At 42.5% G+C, this 20678-nt stretch overlaps 1 protein-coding gene across 2 annotated transcripts in view; it reads right to left on the reverse strand.

Annotated features, from left to right (window-relative positions):
- ATL2 (atlastin GTPase 2) overlaps window positions 1-20678 on the reverse strand; it is a 59349-nt gene that overhangs the window by 11537 nt on the left and 27134 nt on the right. For both annotated transcript variants that reach the window (XM_089529000.1, XM_089528998.1), the window contains exons 3-8: window positions 17514-17648; window positions 8334-8438; window positions 7566-7616; window positions 5106-5162; window positions 2980-3072; window positions 459-597 (exon numbers count right to left, since the gene is read on the reverse strand). In XM_089529000.1, the coding sequence (XP_089385126.1) occupies window positions 459-597; window positions 2980-3072; window positions 5106-5162; window positions 7566-7616; window positions 8334-8438; window positions 17514-17648 (580 nt within the window). The remainder of the gene's footprint in view (window positions 1-458; window positions 598-2979; window positions 3073-5105; window positions 5163-7565; window positions 7617-8333; window positions 8439-17513; window positions 17649-20678) is intronic.

The following is a 20678-nucleotide window of genomic DNA, read 5'->3' on the forward strand; positions in this document are numbered from 1 at the left end:
TTTGGAGATCCTGTGTTACATGTCCCTAAGTTTTACCCTTGACTTATCTACGGGTCATATCAAAATCCCTAATTTTGGCTCCTAACCCTGCCCTTGATTTACACATGAGGTCGATTTACAGTTGAGTGTATACGATATTTAATAGTAAATGGGTTTTCATTGTACAGTCAGCAGCAGAGAAAAACAGTATGAAAGCCCCTACACTGAAACTTCACTACGAGCACTATTTTATTACATCCATTGTATACTTGACTAGAAAGCCCAAACCTAACTAGCCTGAATATCATTTGGTTTACCTATAGTAAGCATCTTATTGCTTCCCATCATGGCTCATCTGTACTAAATTTCAGATATTTACACTTAAATCTACATAACTCACTGCCTGCAGCACTCACATCATGACACAGATTCTCATCAGTAATTTATCAAAACCAGTAATATAAACAGAAAAGTCCTACCGTTTAGCCTCCCATCAAAGTTTGGGTTAGTTGCAACTTTAAGACCAGGGTGTGGCAACAGGAAACAGCCAAGATTACTGAAACATGAATGAATATGCTTCCTTACATTCTGGAGCTCTTCATGTTGATGTAGCTTTACCTAGGAACAACACAGGTTTTTTTAGGGCACAAAAGGAGATTCTATGAATTCTTCTGGCACTACAGTTTTGGATTATTTTATTATGCAGAATGCTAAAGCTGCCCTAATTCAAAAGTAACTACTTCTGCCATGAAAACCATGGATCTTACCATGCTGCTAGGCACACTCTGGGCCTTGTTTTCTATAGTGGGTGGGGTGAATGTGATCTGGAAGTGGAGGAACTATCTATAGTCCTGCTATCATGGAAAGATCACCACCTGGAAGGATTTAGACTTGCTGGGACTCAGAACCTCTGCAGGATGGGGGACCCAGTATGATGGTCCACCCCAGGAGGCTTATGAATCTGTGTGGATTCCTGATTGCTCTTGGGGGAGGGGGGCTACCTACTATCTTGACAGGTAATCCTGTCAAAGTCTTGATGGACCTCTGGAATGGTCAAAAAACCAGGGCAGTTGACATCATCAGTCCTGAGTATACCCTCTCACAGAGTGGAGGCAAACCAGCACCATGGTTTTCTAGAGAGCTAGTAGAGATTAATCAAGTGAGAAGGCAACTAGATTGGTGTTGGCAGAAAACTCAGAGGACATCAAATCAAACACAGGTTTAAGCTTATCTGAGGGCCTATTCTATGGCAATATAAGCAGCAAAGGCACATTTCTTCTAGAAAATCGAGATTGTCTGACAGCCTGCTGTGAATTTGTCAAGTACTCTGCAAATAAAATAATGAAAATCCACTCTGAATTGATACTCTGATACAGGCCCAGTGGATGTAAGTATGATCCCTGCTTGTCCAATGATAATGTATAGTTTCCAATTTGTAAACACAAAAATGTGGGCAGGATTCTTGGCGAGCCAACACATGTGTTCCAGATCCTTGGCTATCCTGGCTTATTAAAAAGGCTAGAGGGGGACAGGTTCAATAGGCAGAGGAAGTGGTTAATGCCTAGCTAAGAAGTTCCAGCTTGCCCGAAGAAGGCTATTATAAAAATCATTACTAAAAAAACCATCCCATGATCCCATCATTGTGGATAAGTATCAGTCTCTACTGCTCCATTTTTCGGCTAGGTCCTGGAGGTCCTGGAGAGTGTGGTGGTTTCTCAGATCCAAGGGTTTCTGGATGAGATGGATTATCTAGATCTATTTCAATCTGATTTCAGACCTAGCTATGAAACATATCTAGCTTTGGTTGCCTTGGTGGCTAAACTATGCTGGGAGCTAGACAGGGAGACTGTTTCTCTGTTGGTTCTGCTGGACTTCTCAGCAGCTTTCAGTACCATTGACCATGGTATCCTTATGCATCACATTGCTAAGATGAAACTTGGGGACACTGTTTTACAATGGTTGTGTTCCTTCCTGGAGAGGTGAACCCAGAAGGTGGTGCTGGGGGACTCTTGTTCAACCTGTTGGCCTGTGAGGCCCCCTCAGAGTTCGATTATGTCCCCAAGCTATTTAACATGTATGTGAAACTGTTGGAAGAGGTTGTCTGGAGTTTCAGAGTTCAGTGCCATCAGATGACCAACTAACTTTATTACTCCTTTTCACCACAAGCCAAATTACTTAAAACATCAGATCTGGCCATGGTGACACATGGTTGGATTACTGTAATGCGTTCTTACATGGGGCTGCCTTTGAAGAGTGTTCAGAAGCTTCAAATGGTCCAAAGAGCGGCAGCCAGATTACTAACTTGAGCTGGCTACAGGGATCATACAACTCCCTTGTTGTAACAGCTCCATTGGTTTGTTTCTAGGCACAATTGAAAGTACTAGTTATGACCGCACTACATGGCTCAGGTCCAGATTATTTGAAGGACTGTATTCTCCCTTATGAACCAGTCCGTGCTCTGAGATCTGCTGGCGAGGCCTTACTCTGTACCACCACCCTTGCAGGTACATCTGGTAGGAACATGTGAGACAGGGTTTTCTCAATGGCTGCCCTCAGGCTCTGGAACTCCCTTTCCAAAGAAGTTAGACTGGCACCCTCCCTACTATCTTTTTACAAATAAGTAAAGACTTCTATTCCATCAGGCATTTGATGAGTAAATATTTAAGGTCTGTCTTACACAATGCACTCGATATTGCTAATTGTTGTGCTGGGTGTGTATCTGTGTTTTTTAATGATATATTGTTTCAATCTGGTTTAATATTTACGTTTATTCTTGTTTTAACTTTTGTATCTTGTGGATATATAATGTTGTCTTTTAAAATTGTTTTAAGCTGCTTTGTGTCCCAATCTGTGAAAAGCCAAAATCGATGAGGATAATAATAATATGTTTGTTTTCTAGATAACTGAGCTCTCAAGGAACAACACTTTTACTGCTTATGAATATAGTCTTATTCTTATATAAGACTGGAAGCAGATGAATTACTATAGATTGTATCTTACCTGCAACCGCTTTTCTAGAAATTGTTGTCCTCCTGTTAAGCCATATGGATGCTCATAAGGATAGCTCCAGTCTCTAATTAAGAACATAAGTGTCTATATGGAAAGCATAGTAGAAACAACAGTTAACCATAATTTTAGCAGCCCGAAGAACACATGCCTAAGAGTTTCTAAGTGCCTGTTCATACCAATAGTTCAGCAAGTAGATTCTATAATCAATGTACAAGTAGCCTGAAAATACCATTAAGTACCCTCTACTTCAGCTTTTCAAGAAATAGCCTGCACTAGCATACTGTAACATTTACATAGATAACTGTCCTTAGAAGTTTAAGATAGCTCTGAATTTAGTAGCAGACTAACTCTAAAACAGAAGCCAGGAAACATTGCTAGGCTGAAAAAAGTGTACTAGCCCAATGTTTTTCAAACAGTGACCTGGAACAACCAGTGGCCCTCCAGTACTGCAGCCTGCCTAATGGTTCCTGACTCACCTGCCCCACAACTTTTTTGGTTAAACTGATGTCAACAATAACAGCTCCCTGAAAATACAAAAGGCACATATGGGAGTGGAAGCTGATTAGAAAGCAGGGAGGCAGCATGGTAAATTAGAAGGTAAGAAAGGAAAGAGAACTGAGAACAAAATGTGAAGTAACAAGTGGGAAAAACTGTGAGGTATGGGAGATAAAAGACAGAGACTGAGAGAAAGGAGAAGAAGTGGGCAGGCTATTATTCCCTCTGACCACCGTCACAGCCATCACTTTCATGTCAGAAGAACCACCTTGCAGTGTGTGTTTGCATGATGGAGAAGTAGGAAGAAGGAACTAGGTGGAACTGAGTTAATGTGCTTAGAAAGCAGACAGGTTTGTGAGGGGGTGTCTCTGGGGTAAAAGGGCCATATAGGATTTTCAAGGAAGCCAAGAAAAGAAGGTATAATTAAGATAATGACAACAAAGACAAGAAGAGGTTAAGGGAGAGAATCTTTTTGTAGGAGGAAATGAATGCAAAAGCAGCAACAGAGGGAGGGAGGGAGGAAAAAAACCCAATGAATTTGGAAAGGGACAGGGTACACATTAAGTGTGACAAGAGGAAGGATGACACTACTGTGAAGAAACAGGTGGGGATGAATATAAAACCTAAAGTCTGCCTAAAATGGGAAATGCGAGTTATAATACCACCTGTATTTAATGTACAGGAAGTTGAACTAGGGAACTCTTTGCTACAAGAAAAATTGATGTAGCTAAAAATTTCAGCAGTCAGGGATTAGGTTTTACAGTGCTCCCACACCAAGCATAGGTTTGCCATCTGCAGATTTCAGCTTCCGCGGAAGCAAGCCCTGGCTTTTGCAATGGGTGCGCATGCACATGGCATCATGCGCAGGACGTGCCCATTGAAAACAACAGGACTGTTGGGGTCCTATGTTTTTTACTATCCGTGGGGGGATCCAGAATGGATCCCCTGTGGATAGCATGGACTCAATGTAACAGGAAATGTTATCTGTAACTGTCAGCTATTTATAACATATTCTATTCTCATATTCCACTATTTGTGACTGGCTTTGCCCTGCACTGCTTTCTGTGGTAATCTCAAAGGTTTTATATTCTCACAACTAGGCCCTCAAAGTACAAAGTCTGAGGATCTCTGTGCTTGCCTCTAAAGACATCTATTAAGTGACTGATAGAAGAGGGAAAGTTCACTTCTTTCATCTGCCCAGCCCCTCAATTACATTTCTGTAGTAATTAAGGAAGAAGAGACTTTCCTTACTGAATGGGTAGCCCAGAAATCAAGCAACCTAGGGATGACAGAATCTATTTCTTCTTTGCCAGCTCACTTTCAGGGAAATCCTGGTGGTCTATAACTACAATATGCCAGTCTGTTCTAAAGGAACACCTGTTGTTGTTTAAGTAGATTTACCTTTCTACAACATGTGAATGCTCTGAAATACATCTAGGAGATAGAAAAAGTCATGATCCTCTGAAGCACATACAATTATGTGTCTCTCCTAAATGCTGGGCAGAAGTGAACACACACTATACTTAATATTTACCGTCTTCTACTGTCATGTATGAAACTGTCCGAAGATAAAAAATACATGCAATAAGTAGTAATTGTGGCAGTAATAATCATGCTATTACCTGAAATGGCTTTTGGTAAATTTCTTCCATAGCTAGCCTTCCATACTCTGTAAATAGCTATAAAATGAAACTATTAAGAATGCATAGAGAGTACAGAAACAAAAAGGACTGCAATATATGAGTTATATGCTAAGAGATTACAGAAGTCTAATATTCAAGCCTTTGTTTGTAAAGTTAGGAAGCTACAATGACAAAAAAAATGATATTCTAATTTACTAATAAGGCCTGCAAGACCATTTTTCTTCTACTTCTAGCAGCTCATGTAGTATGACCATACTGGAAGAGCCAATCTAGTTTTCCTAACTGAATCATAAAGTGACTGCTATTCAACATTCACATTCCCAATCAACACTGCTGCTTTGTAAGGAGAAAATGAAAGATGCTTCATTAGCCTTTGGGATTTCAATCTTGAGTTTGAGATTGAGAGAAAACCATTGGCAACTGGAAAAATACATTCAGCTTGCATGCACTTTAAAAAGTGATTGCATCTATGCCCTAATCTGAACCCTGCTAGTAGTTACTCTCAGAAGAGTGAATGAAATGAGATACTGTATATACTCATGTATAAGTCCAGAAATGTTAGTCAAAAAGTTGACCCAAAAAATCCAAGTCAACTAATCCATGGGTCAATGTAAGTAATGTACTTTAACTCTTATAAAAAGGGAACCATCCCTTGGTGAAAGGCAAAAGTGTAATCTGTCCTGAAAGCACTGACGCCCCTCTGCTCTCTCATCCATCCAGCTTTTTAGTGGGAGCACAAACAGTTATGCCTGCTGGAATTTTGTTAAGCTCTTTGGCATCATTTTCCTTTGCTTCATCCTACAGATCCTTTGTTATATGCACCTAAATTTTACCCTCGACTTATACATGGGTCATAATCAAAACCCACCATTTTAGCCCCAAAATCTGACCTTGACTTATACATGAGATCGACTTATAGTCGAGTATATACGGTAATTACTTGAATAATGCCTAGTTCCTGAACAATTTTGTGTCAGAGCACTTTGGCTATGCCATCTTGTTGCTAATTAGCTTTCACTCCAGAGAGTACCTGAAGAAAAAATTTTAATAGCCAGATACTAGTGTTACCATACCCTTTTATAAAGCAGCTCTACCAACCTTAATTCTTTAGGCTTTGTTTTCATTTGCTTTGATTCTAATCCTTCCCAGTAAGAATCCAAATTTAGCAGAGCCCACTCACACCAAATTTCTAGTTGCCTAGTTAAGCTACACTCATTTCTGGTGTAGTCTAGAAAGTCCTAGGGCTATTGAAAAGGAGAGATTGGGGAAAGCTATACATAGGGAGGAGCTGTAACTGCAGGGAAAGAAGCAATACACCAGAAAGGAGAGGGATTGCTAGTAATGGCTCTAGGAGGCAATATACCATCTGGTCTAAGGGAAACAAACAGATTCTGCCTTCACATTAAAGCAATAATTAAAGCCATAACATAAAAAAGAAAACATTAACAGGAGTGCCGGATGTTTAATAAATTCTGTTATCACAGTCATACACAGTATATCAAAATCCAAGAACAGGAGTGATTAAACATTTAGAGTCCGATTTGAGGCATATGTATCAATGGAAATTTCTTCCTTGGATTTTGACCACTCCAAACCTTCTTCAAGCATTATAGTGCTGCAGTGTTTTAAGCCCCTTCACTTTTTAAATGAGCTATTATAAACACGTTTAGATTAACTAGAATCCAATTAATACAGGAAGGTGAAGGCAGAATAGAAACACAGGAAGCTCTCTTATAGAGAATCAGACCAATAGTTCACAAAGCCCAGTACTGTCAGCTCCAATTGGCAGTAACAACTTTGTAGGGTTTCAGGCAAAATTCATTCCTATCCCTACCTAGCTATTCCTGGTATTCTTCGATGGTCTATCCAAGTACTAATCAGGCCCAATCATGATTAGGTTACAAAACCAGATGACACTGGTGTGCTCAGGATGGTAGAAGATTGGCCAAAGGTAAAGTGCCAATAGCACATTTAAGGCAGAAAGGGCAATGCATACTGCAGATTACAGTTCACTATAATTAATTACATGGTACTATAAAATATTCAAACTAATTTGTGCTCAAATCCATCTTATTTGGGATTATTTTTAATGACTCTAATAGAGTTGATCTGACCCCAGTATTACTAAAATAGATACAACAGTATTAAACCACAGAAAATTATTTTCGCCACAGAAACAAGAAAGACTTAAGCTACCAGGTCTTGGAAAGACCAGGACCAAAAGCACTATCCACATTTTCTACTTAAGCATCAGGACTTAAGTCCTCTCACCCTACTTCGAATTGCAAAGAACTTCCCCACAGTCAGGGACCATCCAGAACAGAGCCTCTGACTGTAAAAGGAAACATTTGTTATGTTCCATGGGCAGATGGCCTGTGAATGTGCATCAAAACATTTAAGTGGTAGAAGGAGGCTATAATAAATTTTGCATATATTTACCTGCAAATGCTGAAGATCATCTTCTTGAATGTTTTGTGATAAATTGTACACCTGAAAATATTTTACATTTTACCATTTTTGCAATATCAATTTTGCACATGTATCAGTTACAAAATAAATTAGGCTAGGCAGACTACAATCATTTACTAAACTAGTATTCATGGATTATATTAATGTGTCCTAAACCCTAGCAAGCTCCAGTACTTTAGGGGAAAATCCAACCTAGCCTTCAGTGTGCAAATGACATGCATGCAATATCCTGTTCATTTTCAGAAGGATCATGTGTTGTCTATTGCAGGAAAACAAGTGTGTATGCGTGCATACCAACTGAAGGTAGCATGTTTACTGCCTGAAGATTTTTAAAATACTACATTCTACCCTTTACATACCTTCCAAAGAATTGTCTTCTCTTATGTCCCCTCCCTCCAACTTCAGTCTCACAACCCTGTGAGGTAGGGTAGGCTGGCAGGCAATTTGAGGTTTAAAAGAAGTTCAAGCCTAGGTCTCTATCGAAACCATCAGCCTTTACACCATGCTGGCTCTGGCTTTTAAGATCACATTCCAGATGAGCTTTATGAGGAAAGCTACTGTACCTCATTGTTCCTTTATGAGGAAAGCTACTGTACCCCATGGCATGAAAGTTCAGCTGCAGAACACAAACTATGCAAGTTACACTTTGTTTTACTATTCTATTTGCAAAACATGCATTTTGAAGCATCCTTTTGAAAATATTTAAAAGCTGTCACCACTTAGGACAGCTAGTCTTACCTGGACTGAACTTGTCATGGTGCTCAGAGCAAATACCGTGGCACAGTCTTTGATAGTTGATTGGCTATCAAAGGCACCTTGGGTATCCATTAGTAGCACAGCAACCTAGGGGATTGTGGGGGTTGTAAAAAAGAAGATAACAGAATGAGTAAATAGGCAAATATTTTCATCTCAAGGCTGAAAGTTTAAATTCAGTGGAAATGATAACAGTGTTTTCTATTAAGCTGCACTGAATGCTTCAACATAGCTAATACAACACATAAGTACATGCTACTATGGAGATTTACCTCTACTTGTAGTTTACAGGAAATGTTAGGATTAGCTTAGTAACCCAACCATTTTTCTCCATTCTACCTTGACTCTATCCAATGCAATCAAATGAAATCTATCTATTAATTGTAGTTTTTTGTGGGTTTTCTTGGGCTATGTGGTCATATTCCAGAATAATTTATTCCTGACATTTCACTAGCATCTGTGGTAGGCATCGCTGTCACATTACAAGTTTGGACAGCTTTAAGGAAATTGTCAAAATGGATCTCTTCCGACAGGCCTTTCCAGAATAGCTTTCAGCCACCCACTGAACTGACTACTGTACAGTCTATTCCAGTGATGGTGAACCTTTTACAGACCAAGTGCCCAAAATGCAACCCAGACCTCACTTATTTATTGCAAAGTGCCACGTCCCTCTGGTTTTCTACTAAGAAATTCTGGCAAACTCTGTGCTAGGGCGACAGCATGTGTGCCCACAGAGAGGGCTCTGAGTACCACCTCTCGCACGCGTGCCATAGGTTCACCATCATTGGTCTATTGCATCGATTAACCCGCACCCCATCCTTCTGGTTTTAGTCAACTTAAGTTTTTAGTATGAATCTTTTTAATGTATTTGTGATTTAATTGTTATTCTACGGTGGGAGGGTAGAATATGGGATTATTGTGTTTTGTTATTTTATTATGTATTAGACTGTTTTACTGTAAGCCGCCTCAGTCCTAGTCGGAGTAGGGGAGATGGACAGGTTGCTTACCTGTAACAGTATTTCTTCAAGTGGTCATCTGCGAATACATACAAATGGGTTTCACTGCACCTGCGCAGTGCTGCTCGGAAACTTCTGGAATCACTGGGCAAAGTTAACTTTGCAACATATAGAAACTTTTTGGCGGTAACTCCGCCCACCCGTTGTAAGGCCCCTGCCTTCCCACTCTTTTCCCCAGTTCCGCAATTTTTCCGCCAAGCAGGCGATGGAAGAGCCAATGAGAGCAGGACACTGAGGGGATGGACGGGTAGGATTTGTATGTATTTGCAGATGACCACTCGAAGAAATACCGTTACAGGTAAGCAACCTGTCCTTCTTCTTCGTGGTCTCTGCGAATCATACAAATGGGCTTAGACTGACAAGCTTAGGTAAACGGTGGAGGGAGTGTCCTGAAACCAAAGCTATGGTAAACCAAGGGTAAATTTATTCCAACAATAAACATCTTGAACCATAAAAAGAGTCAGTCTTTGTATGTGCACAGAACACTCAACACAGCAATAACATTGCAGAACCTGAGAAGGGAATAAACGGTCATGCAAGACCAGTCCCATTGGAATTGTGCAAATCGACATTCAATCGAATGTAAAACAGTGGCATTATGTACATCAATGCTGAGAACACAAACCATCAGTAGCGCAATCAATGCCACCCTGAAACCAACACAGCCACTCCCGAAAGCTGTGTCCCGGGTGGCTGTGGTGTCCAGCCTATAGTGCTTTATAAAAGTCAATGGCTGGGATCAGACAGCAACCCTACAGACGTCCTCCAAGGGAATACCCGACAGGAATGCAGAGGATGCTGACACTGCTCTTGTGGAGTGGGACCGAACCCTGCCAGGGAGAGGTTTGCCCAACAGTTCGTAGCAGAGGTGGATGGTACCAGCCACCCACTTGGAAAACCTCTGCACAGACACGGGCAACCCCTTCTTCGGTTCCGAGTAGCATTGGAAAAGTCTCTCCATCCGACTGGAGGCAGCAGTTCTGTCCAGGTAAAACGCCAGCGCTCTCCTGAGATCAAGAGAGTGCAGGCTTCGCTCTGCATCCGAAGTCGGATTGGAAGCGAGAGTAGGCAACACAATGTCCTGGCACATGTGGAAAGCAGACACAACCTTAGGCAAGAAAGTAATGTCTGTCCGCAGGACCACCTTGTCCTTGTGAAACCCCAGGAAGGGCTGGTCCCTCCGCAAGGCACAGAGTTCGCCCGCACGGCCACAAGTGATGGCCACAAGAAAAGCGGTTTTCCAAGTCAGTCGTCTCAAGTCTGCTGTGGCCATCAGTTCAAAGAGCTTGGATTGGAGCGCGGCCAGCACCGCCTCCAAGCCGGGGCCGGTACCGACACAGGAGGGTGCAGGTTGGCACATCCCTTCAGGAACCCCTTCACCAAGGGGTCCCTAAAGAAGGAAGCCCTACCCTCAAATTGGTACCTGGAACAAATGGCAGAGAGGTAGCACTTGATGGATGTGAGGCACAACCCCTCATCCAACAGTGCCATCAAAAACTCCAGCACCACTGGAGTAGACACCTGTGCAGGAGACAAGCCCTTTCGATCAAGGAAGAGGCTAAACCTCCTCCACTTCAGGGCATAGGACCGCTGGGTGGATGGCTTCTGCGCAGCCAGGATCACAGTCCTCACCGCGTCCGGTAGTGAGGCTAGGGCTGGATTCTCCAGGCCACCAGCGGCAGGCTCTCGATGTCCGGGTGCAGAATCTGGCTGTCCTGGATCGACAGCAGGTCCGGACTGAAGTCGAGGCGGAGGAAGCATCTCTTGGAGAGGTGGAGAAAGGATGTGAACCAGGGCTGTCTCGGCCACCACGAAGTGATTAGGATCGCATCCGAACGGTCCGTTGTCATCTTGGACACCACCCTGATGACGAGAGGGAAGGGAGGGAAGGCGTAGAGCAGCTATCCCGTCCAAAGGAAGGCGAACGTGTCTCTGAGGGATCCGTCCATTCGCCTCCTGGAGCAGAACTGGGGACAGTGGCTGTTCCATTCGGTGGCGAAGAGGTCGACTTGGGGGGTTCCCCACCGATCGAACAGGTCGCTGACCGTCTCCGGATGGAGCATCCACTCATGGCACACCGAAGGGGATCTGCTTAGGTGGTCCGCCAACTCGTTGTCCTCTCCTGGAAGGTGAATCGCCTGGAGGAGCACCTGTCTCTGGACGCACCAGTCCCAAATGCGGAGGGTGATCTCGAGCAGACTCTTGGATCTGGTGCCTCCCTGTTTGTTGATGTAATACATCACGGTGGTGCTGTCCATCCTCAGGAGGACCACCTTGCCTGCGACAGCGGATTCGAATGCCCTCAAGGCCTTTTCGACTGCGAGCATCTCCAAAGCATTGATGTGGAAATGCTTGTCCTGGGTCGACCACTTGTCCTTGACAACCAGGTCGAGCAGGTGGGCGCCCCAGCCTTCCAGGGAAGCATCGGTTGTCAAAGTCAATTGAGGCTGAGGTTGATGGAAGGGCATCCCGATGCAGACGTTGCGGCAGTCCAGCCACCATCTCAGGGAAGCGGCCACCGGTCTCGGTACCGTGAGCCACTTGGACGGAGGGTCCTCCATCGGAGAGAAGACTGAGAGGAACCAGGACTGCAGTGGTCGGAGGCGAAGCCCTGCCCACGGTGTCACGAACGTCGTTGACGCCATGTGGCCCAGAGCTACTTGGACGTCCCTGGCTCTCACCCTTCTGTGGGAGATGCAAGGCCTCAGCGATGCCACCAACGCCTGGAAACGGTCTGGAGGAAGAAAGGCGGAGCATCTTTCGGAGTCGAGGATGGCTCCGATGAACTTGGCCTGCCTGGTCAGAGTGAAGTGAGACTTCTCTTCGTTGACAACCAGTCCGAGGGAGTCCAAAAGGTGCAAGGCGAAAGAGACTGCCTCTCGGAGCTCCTGCTGTGACTCGGCGGCAAACAACCAGTCATCCAGGTACGGGAAGACTTTGTAACCCTTCTGATGAAGGTATGCCACCACTGGCGCCACGCACTTCGTGAAGACCCTCGGGGCCGTGGCAAGGCCAAATGGGAGCACGTTGTAGTGGTACGCGGTGGAGCCGACGGCAAAGGCAAGGAATCTCCGGTGGGACTCCTGAATTCCGATGTGGAAGTAGGCATCCCTCAAGTCGACCGTCGCGAACCACAGGTCCTGGTGGAGAACAGGCAGAATAGAAGCCAAGGTTACCATCCGGAACCGGTGGTATTCAAGGAAAAAGTTCAATTTCCTCAAGTCCAAGATGGGTCTGATGCCCCCATCTGCCTTCGGTACCGTGAAGTACCTGGAGAAAAAAGCCCTGGAACATAGTTCGGGCGGTAAAGGGGAGATTGCCCCTTTGTCCAGCAAAGTGCGCACTTCGTCGAGAAGGGTGTCCGAGGGGTGAGTGGACATGAAGGCTCCGGTTGGGGGGAGCTTTTGGAACTCGAGGGCATAACCCCTACGGACGATGTGAGAACTCACAAGTCCGTTGTAATAAAGGCCCAGGTGGTGGCAAAGGGCCTTAAAATGTCCAAAAAGAAAAACGAAGGAGAGACAAAGCGCGCTGCAACCCTTCAGGCTCTCTTCTTCCCCTGGTCAGTATCCTGCCGGCGGAACTTTTGGTACCGGGAAGGAAAGTTGCAACGGCCAGAGGAGGAGGAGGACTGAGAGGGGTAATGGCGTCTCTGGGAGCCCTGCTGCTGAGGTTGCCGGTCTTGTTGAAAGGTCCCCTGTGACTGACCTTGCGGCTGCCACGGGCGCTGCCTCTTTCTGAAGGGCGAGATGGAAGCTGCTGACATCCCGTGCTTCTTCGCCACCGCCTTCATCCTGAACTTGTGGTTCAGGCGCTCATCGGTCTCGGCGTGGAAGAGGCCGCTACCATCCAGGGGCATGTCCTCTATGGCTGACTTGACGTTGGCATTAAGGTCCGACCCCCTCAACCACGCATGCCGGCGCAGAGCCAACGAAGCCGACATCGCCCGTCCTGCACGGTCAGCCACGTTTCTGGAGGCGGTAATGAGCCAGCTGCCGATCGAATGAGCCTCACCACGGATCTCTACCAGGCGTCGCTGGGCTTCGTCAGGGACGTCTGGGACGAGTGGCGAGATCCCCTCCATGATAGTCTGAATGTACACCCCCATGCAGGCGTTATAGTTGATGGCCTTGACTGCGAGGGCCGCCGCCGAGTAGGCCTTCTTGGCCAGACCATCAATCTTCTTAGCTTCCCGGTCGACTGGGGAAGTTGCCTGCTTGGGGACGAAGCCCTGCTGAGCCCCCTCCACGATCGCCGAGTTCTGCTTGGGGTGTTCGGCCAACCAAGAGCAACTCGACCGGGAGATCCGGTACAGGGACTCAATCTTCTGGAAAAAAGGAACTGGGGAAAAGAGCGGGAAGGCAGGGGCCTTATAACGGGTGGGCGGAGTTACCGCCAAAAAGTTTCTATATGTTGCAAAGTTAACTTTGCCCAGTGATTCCAGAAGTTTCCGAGCAGCATTGCGCAGGCGCAGCGAAACCCATTTGTATGATTCGCAGAGACCACGAAGAAGAAATAAATAAAAATTATTGTTAATAATAATAATAATAATATCAACCACCACCATGGAACAATGTTGGGGTGGGCGACAATGGCTGGGTCAGAGATCATTTTCTAGGGTGATCAAGTGCTCAAGGACTGCACATTTGTTTGGGGGCTGGGGTTTTATTTTTAGCTCTCGTTTTTAATCTTCTAATATTTTTAATGGAATTAGTTATCATTTTATCCCTAATTAGTATGGTCAGTCTATCTATTTCTTCAAGGTCAATACATTTTAACAACCAGTCACCTGTTGATGGTATTATCATTTCGTTCCACTTCTGGAAAAATAATATTGTGCATCCATGACCATTTTCTCATACTATTTTTCATCTTGGCCCTCTGTCATGTTCAACAAGAAAATTTTTGTATTTAAAGAGCTCTTGTGGCATCTTTGAGACTAACTGAAAGAAATGCATCTGGAGATGTAGACTTAAGTGTACAAAAGCTCATGCTGTCAACTTCTTTCTTTTCAGTTGGTCTCAAAGGTGCTGCAATCTATTTACGTACTGATTTTACAGACTAACATGGCTACATCTTTTAATTCTGCCACTGAAAGAAAGAAGTTGTCAGCATAAGCTTTCATAGACTTAAGTCTACTACCTCAAATGCATCTGAGGAAGTAGACTTAAGTCTATGAAAGCTCATGCTGACAACTTCTTTCTTTCAGTTAAGTTTCAAAGGTGTTATAAGAGCGCTTTACATACTGATTTTACAGATTAGCATGCTATACATTTGAAGAAATTTTTGGTTTCATCAGAATCCTCATTTTTAGAATTTCCTCCATCATTTTGTGGATTTGACTCCAGAACTCCCCCCCCCCCCGCTATATCAAAAAAAATTGCCAAAAGCATAGTCCACATGTGAAAAAGGTTCCTTCTTTTCTCTCCACATTTCCAACATAAATTTCTCAGGTGTCAGGATTTTGCAGAAGTCTTCTTTCAAATCGCTGCTTAGAATGTATTTTAGATTTTTATTCCAAGGTTTTTTTTCTCTAATTTCTATAATTCTATGATCTGCCCTATACTCTGTGTTCGGGTTATCATACATTCTTTTATTATTTCTCCTTTCATTTCTAGTTTTAATATACATTACAGATTTTTGAAATTAAATGGTATTTTTCCATTAAAAAAGCATCTTCAAATACTGTCTTTTCTGTTTTTATTTTTGTAGCTTTTCATCCATTTGGAATATCTCTATAACAGTTGTCTATGTTTTCTCATTTTCACACCATACTTCTTATTTTTAGCAATGTTTTTATTGGTTTTAGCAAATCTTTGTATGTAATCCATCTATCTTCTTCTTGAATTATTCTCTTCTGTGAAATGCCTCTTCTTATAAAATGTTAATTAAGTTATTTCTCTATTTTGCCTTTAATGTGATAAATGCCATGCCATGCCAGACTACTTTTATTTCCATTCCTTCCAACTGAAACATTTTTCTATTCTTTAATGTTAGCCAATCCTTTATTTATGTCAGCCAGCTGGTGAGGTAGTAAAGTTTTAGGGCTGGCACTCCTATCCTTTCTTTTTTACATCCTGTAAAACTTTCCATTTCACTGTACTTTTTTCCAGTTGAAACAAATTTTGACAGGTCTTTTTTCCTAGCTTTAATGGTTGATCATTTATTATTACTGGTATGTCTTGAAACAGAAAAGTCATTTTAGGGAGCACATTCATTTTGATTGTAGATATTTTCCTAATAAGGAAAATTTCAATTTCCTCCATTTCTTTAAATCGTCTTTCATTCCAGTCTAGATTTTTGAATAATTATTGAGAAATAGTTCTAATTCCATTTAATTATCATCATGAAGTTTGGTTTTAATATTCATTGTCCATTTTCTGTTCATTCTGTCCATTCTTTTTAGACATTTTTAAAGTTAACATCATCTTTTCTCAATTTAGTATAAATCCAGTATAAGATCCATGCTCTTCTAGTATCACCAGTAGTCTATCAATGCTGTGTTTAGGGTCATCTAATGAGAGTGTACCAGATCATCTGCAAAGGTGAGTAGTTTGTAATTGTTTCCTTTAATTTTAAATCCTTTTCTTATCTGTCTATTCAGTATTTCCAAAATCAATACAAAAAATAAGGGTGACAAGGGGAAACATTGCCTTGTTCCTTTTTCAGTTTACAAAAGATTTGTCTTTTCTTCATTAAATATAATTTTGGCATTTTATTTTCATAAATTTATTTAATCCATTTAATGTACTTTCTCCAAAATTCATCTTTGGGAGTACTGCACTCATGAATGTCCAGTTAAGAAATACCAGTACCAATTTTTTTCGTTATGTTTTTCGTAGTACCAAAGATGCATCTGACATTATCTCTCAACAATATTTTAGGTAAGAAGCTTGTTTGGTCTTGATCAATCCATTCAATATATTTTTTCATCTCTCCATATTGCAGCCAATATGGATGCAAAAAGATTCAAGTCACTTCTGTGAAAGAAAGGGGTCCTTCTGTTGCAAGAACAGGAATCTACATCCAGCCCACTGTGTTTGGAGATTTCACTCTTACATTATCTTTTGATATTTTCAGGCTTTAGATTACACCATAGCCAAGCAAGATCAACATGAGAAGCAAATTTGGAACTTCATCCCCAAAATTTATATCACATGCTAGGACTCAACTGTATAAGGGTTATTCTGGTAGACTGCCTTGAGCCTATACATTCTACAATTAAGTGTTCACTATTTTCAAAATGTCAAGTCCTGAATCTAACTGCTACTGACAAATGGAGCAGTTCTGTTCAGTCAATAATGCATTTGTTAACACTTACGCAAATTCCTACATTGTTGTTGTTATTATTATTGTTGATAGTTTGAGTCTTTGGAACTCAAAGCGGCTTACAATTTAGGATCTTGGCTAGGTTACTCTTTTTTTCCCCTCCTCCATAGAATGTTATCCATTAATTAAGGTAAACTTCTGAAGGCCACATGCTTGAAGCATATTTGAAGTAAATAACAGAAAGCTAATGAAGTTTTTCCTTCTTGGTGCTTTTGCACAGTTAAAGCTAGTGCGCCAGCAGCACCCATTCCTGGAGGTTGGATCTGGCCATGATGATACATACCTTGGTTGTTTGGATTACAGTAATTCACTCTATGTGTGGCTGCCTTTAAACGTGCTAAGAAACTTCAGTTGACTCCAAGAGGAGGGAGGACATGACTTTGTTGTATTAGCTCCATTGGCTGCCAGTCCATTTCCAGGCACAATTAAAAATGCTAGTTTTGACCTATAAAGCCCCATACAGTATGGTTCCAGGTTATTTGAAGGAACCTCTCTCCCTTTATGGGCCTAGTAGAGCTCTAAGATCTTCTGGGAAGGCCCTTCTCTCTGTCCCACCACCCTCTAAGGCTCATTTGGTGTGAATATTTTTGTGCCGTCAGGTTTTCAAACTGACAAGGACTGGTTACTATGCAACTCAGATATTAAGGTTTGTAGAGTTTTTAATGCATTTAAATATTTTGAATGTTTAATGCTTTTAACTTTATAAATCATTTGAATCCCTATATTGGAAGAAAGACAAGACATAAATAAAATTAAAACCATCAGCATCAGCATCTGATGATCACAAAATGAATGTTGCATTAACTACTGAATGGTTTACCTTTGTTCCATCATGTTTGGGAATTATGAACACCTCACTCCAAACCTGAATGCCAGTTGTTTCTCTCTCGCAGCCTCCTCTCCATGTAAACCCAGTCAATGGCTCATTACTTCCACCTATCCAAGCTGCTGATTCCTATAACGATAGCCATATATTTAGCCAGTAAGCTATGTGGATCTAGTTATTAAAAAATAATAAAATACAGTTGACTAGTATGGAAACATATTTTAACCCTAAAATTGAAATCTCAGTTTTAAAGAACTTTCAGTACTGGTTAAAAACTCACTTTCATTCTTCCCATTTTCTGTTCCCTATTTACAAGTACTAGCCATGTGTGTTTACAAAAGTCAATTTAGGAATAGCCTCGTTTATATCAAAGGCAAAACAAAATCTTCTACATTGTTTCATGTAGTACAGTATAACCTTTCCGAACCATTATGTACAGAGCCTGTATTAAAAAATTAAGAGTCTTTTGATCATTCATGGAATGTAGCTCTCTCAGCAGCTAATGCACAGGTACAGAATGTTTCTGTGCATATTCCTGATGGGATTATCTTATTATATACAAACAGGCCAAACAACTGCCTCTTCTAGAAAGGCTGTTTCCCTCCCTCTTGACATTTATTAAGGCAGCTCAATAGAATACTGGAGGAAAAAGGAGATATGCACACATTTTCCATTGCTTTCATCTCCCACATTCTCCTATGGTGCTTTTCCACATATTTTTCTACACAACCATGATGGAAGAGAAGAAAAAAGTATGGCTCATATTAGACAGTAACACTAATGGCACTACCTTTCCACAGTGGTGGGATGCCATGCTCTTATAAGGTAAGAGACTATATTGATGGCAGCAGTGCTGCTAGTAGAGTCTCCCATGTCAGACAGGCGTTTGCTGAGGAGTCACTAAATGTGCCAAACACCTAGTGGCACCAGCAATAGCGGGGGTGAAACAGGCAGAGACAATATTAGTGGCACCATAGTTAACACATGTTAGTACTGTGCAGAAGGAGACATGATAAACTCCTTTTTAATGTATTTTACTATGAAAATCCCATGATTTTCCAAAATGAAACGAGGGCCTAAACAGACAGGCCAAAATAAAGCTGCTTCAGGTCACTTTGGAGGTATGCTCTTTAAATGTTGCATGCATCTTAAGAGGCCGGAAGCCAAGCCAAAACCATGCTCCGGACCTAAGGACTGGAATGCAGCTTTGGCACAGCTTCTGGCCACTTAAGATGCGTGCATCATTTAAACAGCATACCTCCAAAGTGACCCAAAGCAGCTTTATTTTGTCTGTTCGGGCCCAAGAGATAATGCCAGAAGATGAAACTCTCAGTGCAGATGGCATTGAATGACCTACTGGGGTACAGCAGACTGCAATTAAGATTAGCGCTGGGCCTAACAATGCAACTGCACTCAAGGTGAAAGGCGGTTCAGCTGCTGACATGCTCAGAGGTGAAAGGAAAGTCCGAAGCTGCACAGCACATATTACATGAACGTGGAATATGAGAAATATGAATTGGAAAGCTGGCCACAGTAAAACAAGAAAATCTAGGTATGAAAATCTAAGAAGAAATGAAGTGGCATTAATAGTGATGAGATGTAGCAAAATCAGTCAAATAATATACTGCAAAATCTCACCAAATGATATCAGTAAGATTTAAGGGAAAATCCATGAATATAACCATAATCCATGTTGATGTTCCAATTACAGAGGCAGAAGAAGAAACTGAAAGATCCTATGCTGAAAGTCCAGGAGGATATTGATCATCAACCAAAACAGGACTTTGGTTAACTAAACTGACTGGAATGCAAATGTAGGAACCAGAACAGAATCAAGGATAATTGAAAAATTTGGCCTAGAATCAAGAAATGATGCAGGAGAACAACTGACTGAACTTTGCAAGGCCAACAGTTTATTCATTGCAAACACATTCTTCAAGCAATCAAAGAGGCATTTGTAGGCCAGGAACAGATTGCAACACAGACCATGAACTGCTATTATTAAAAATGAAAGTAAAGCTAAAGAACACTAACTGTTTGTTTGTTTGTTTGTTTACAGGATTTATATCCTGCCTTTTCCACAATGGGTTTCAAGAACTGTATAAAAAAGATGGAATGATGACAAATTCATTCCAGGAAGAATCATTTGAAGATGAACCTACAATTTTAGATAATAATAATAATAATAATAATAATAATAATAATAAGCTTTATTTTTATACCGCTTTTCCGAGGTGATAAAAGCGGTTCACAGAAACAATTTAAAACTTACACATCATAAAAACAACCTCACAAAAACCAATAAAAATCGAACAACATGCAATAAAGACAAGCAAGATGGCGGTTGGGAGGAGGGCTCTACTTCTTAGCAGGCAGAGGCCTGTTGTTGCTGGCCTGCTTCTCTCCCCCTCAAGATGGCGGTCGGGAGGAGGGCTCTACCTCTTAGCAGGCAGAGGCCTGTTGTTGCTGGCCTGCTTCTCTCCCCCTCAAGATGATAGTTAAGATAGATAGTTAAGTGGAAACTGCACTTGGAAGAAATAAATCACCAGGAACAGAGGAGGGCATATCAATAGAGCTTCTTCAAGCTACAGAGACAGAATCTAGTTTAGTTCTAACTAAAATCTGCTAACAAACATGGAAAACAAAACAATGATGCCATGTAAGTAGGGTTGCCATATCCCGCCGGGGGGGCGGGACAATCCCGGTTTGGGCGGTGCCATCCCGGTCCCGGTCTGGCGCCCAAACCGGGACGGCCCCGCCCACCGCGGCCACCTCAGCCCCCGCGGCGGCTCCAAGGCCTTGCTGAGGCCTGGCCCCTGCCTCTTTCCCGGCCTGGGAGCCTGCTGAGGCTTCCTCCCAGACCGGGAGGAGGAGGAGGCCGCTTCCCATCGCAGCGATCGCCGCGATGAGGAGCAGCCTCCGCCTCTTTCCCGGCCTGGGAGCAGGCCTAGGCTTCCTCCCAGGCCGGGAGGAGGAAGAGGAGGACAAGGTTCAAAAATCTAGGACTTTTTTTTAAAATTTCCTAGCCAGGAAATTTAAAAAAAATAAAAATAAATAATGTCCTACATTTTCAAACCTTGTCCTACATTTGTCCCGGTTTGGAGGTCCTCCATTATGGCAACCCTACATGTAAGCAAAGTGGTGCTCAAAATTCTACAA

Source organism: Sceloporus occidentalis, unplaced genomic scaffold (genome assembly GCF_023333645.1).
Source record: "Sceloporus occidentalis isolate IW3139 unplaced genomic scaffold, rSceOcc1.0.p SCAF_6, whole genome shotgun sequence".
Lineage (NCBI taxonomy): Eukaryota > Metazoa > Chordata > Lepidosauria > Squamata > Phrynosomatidae > Sceloporus > Sceloporus occidentalis.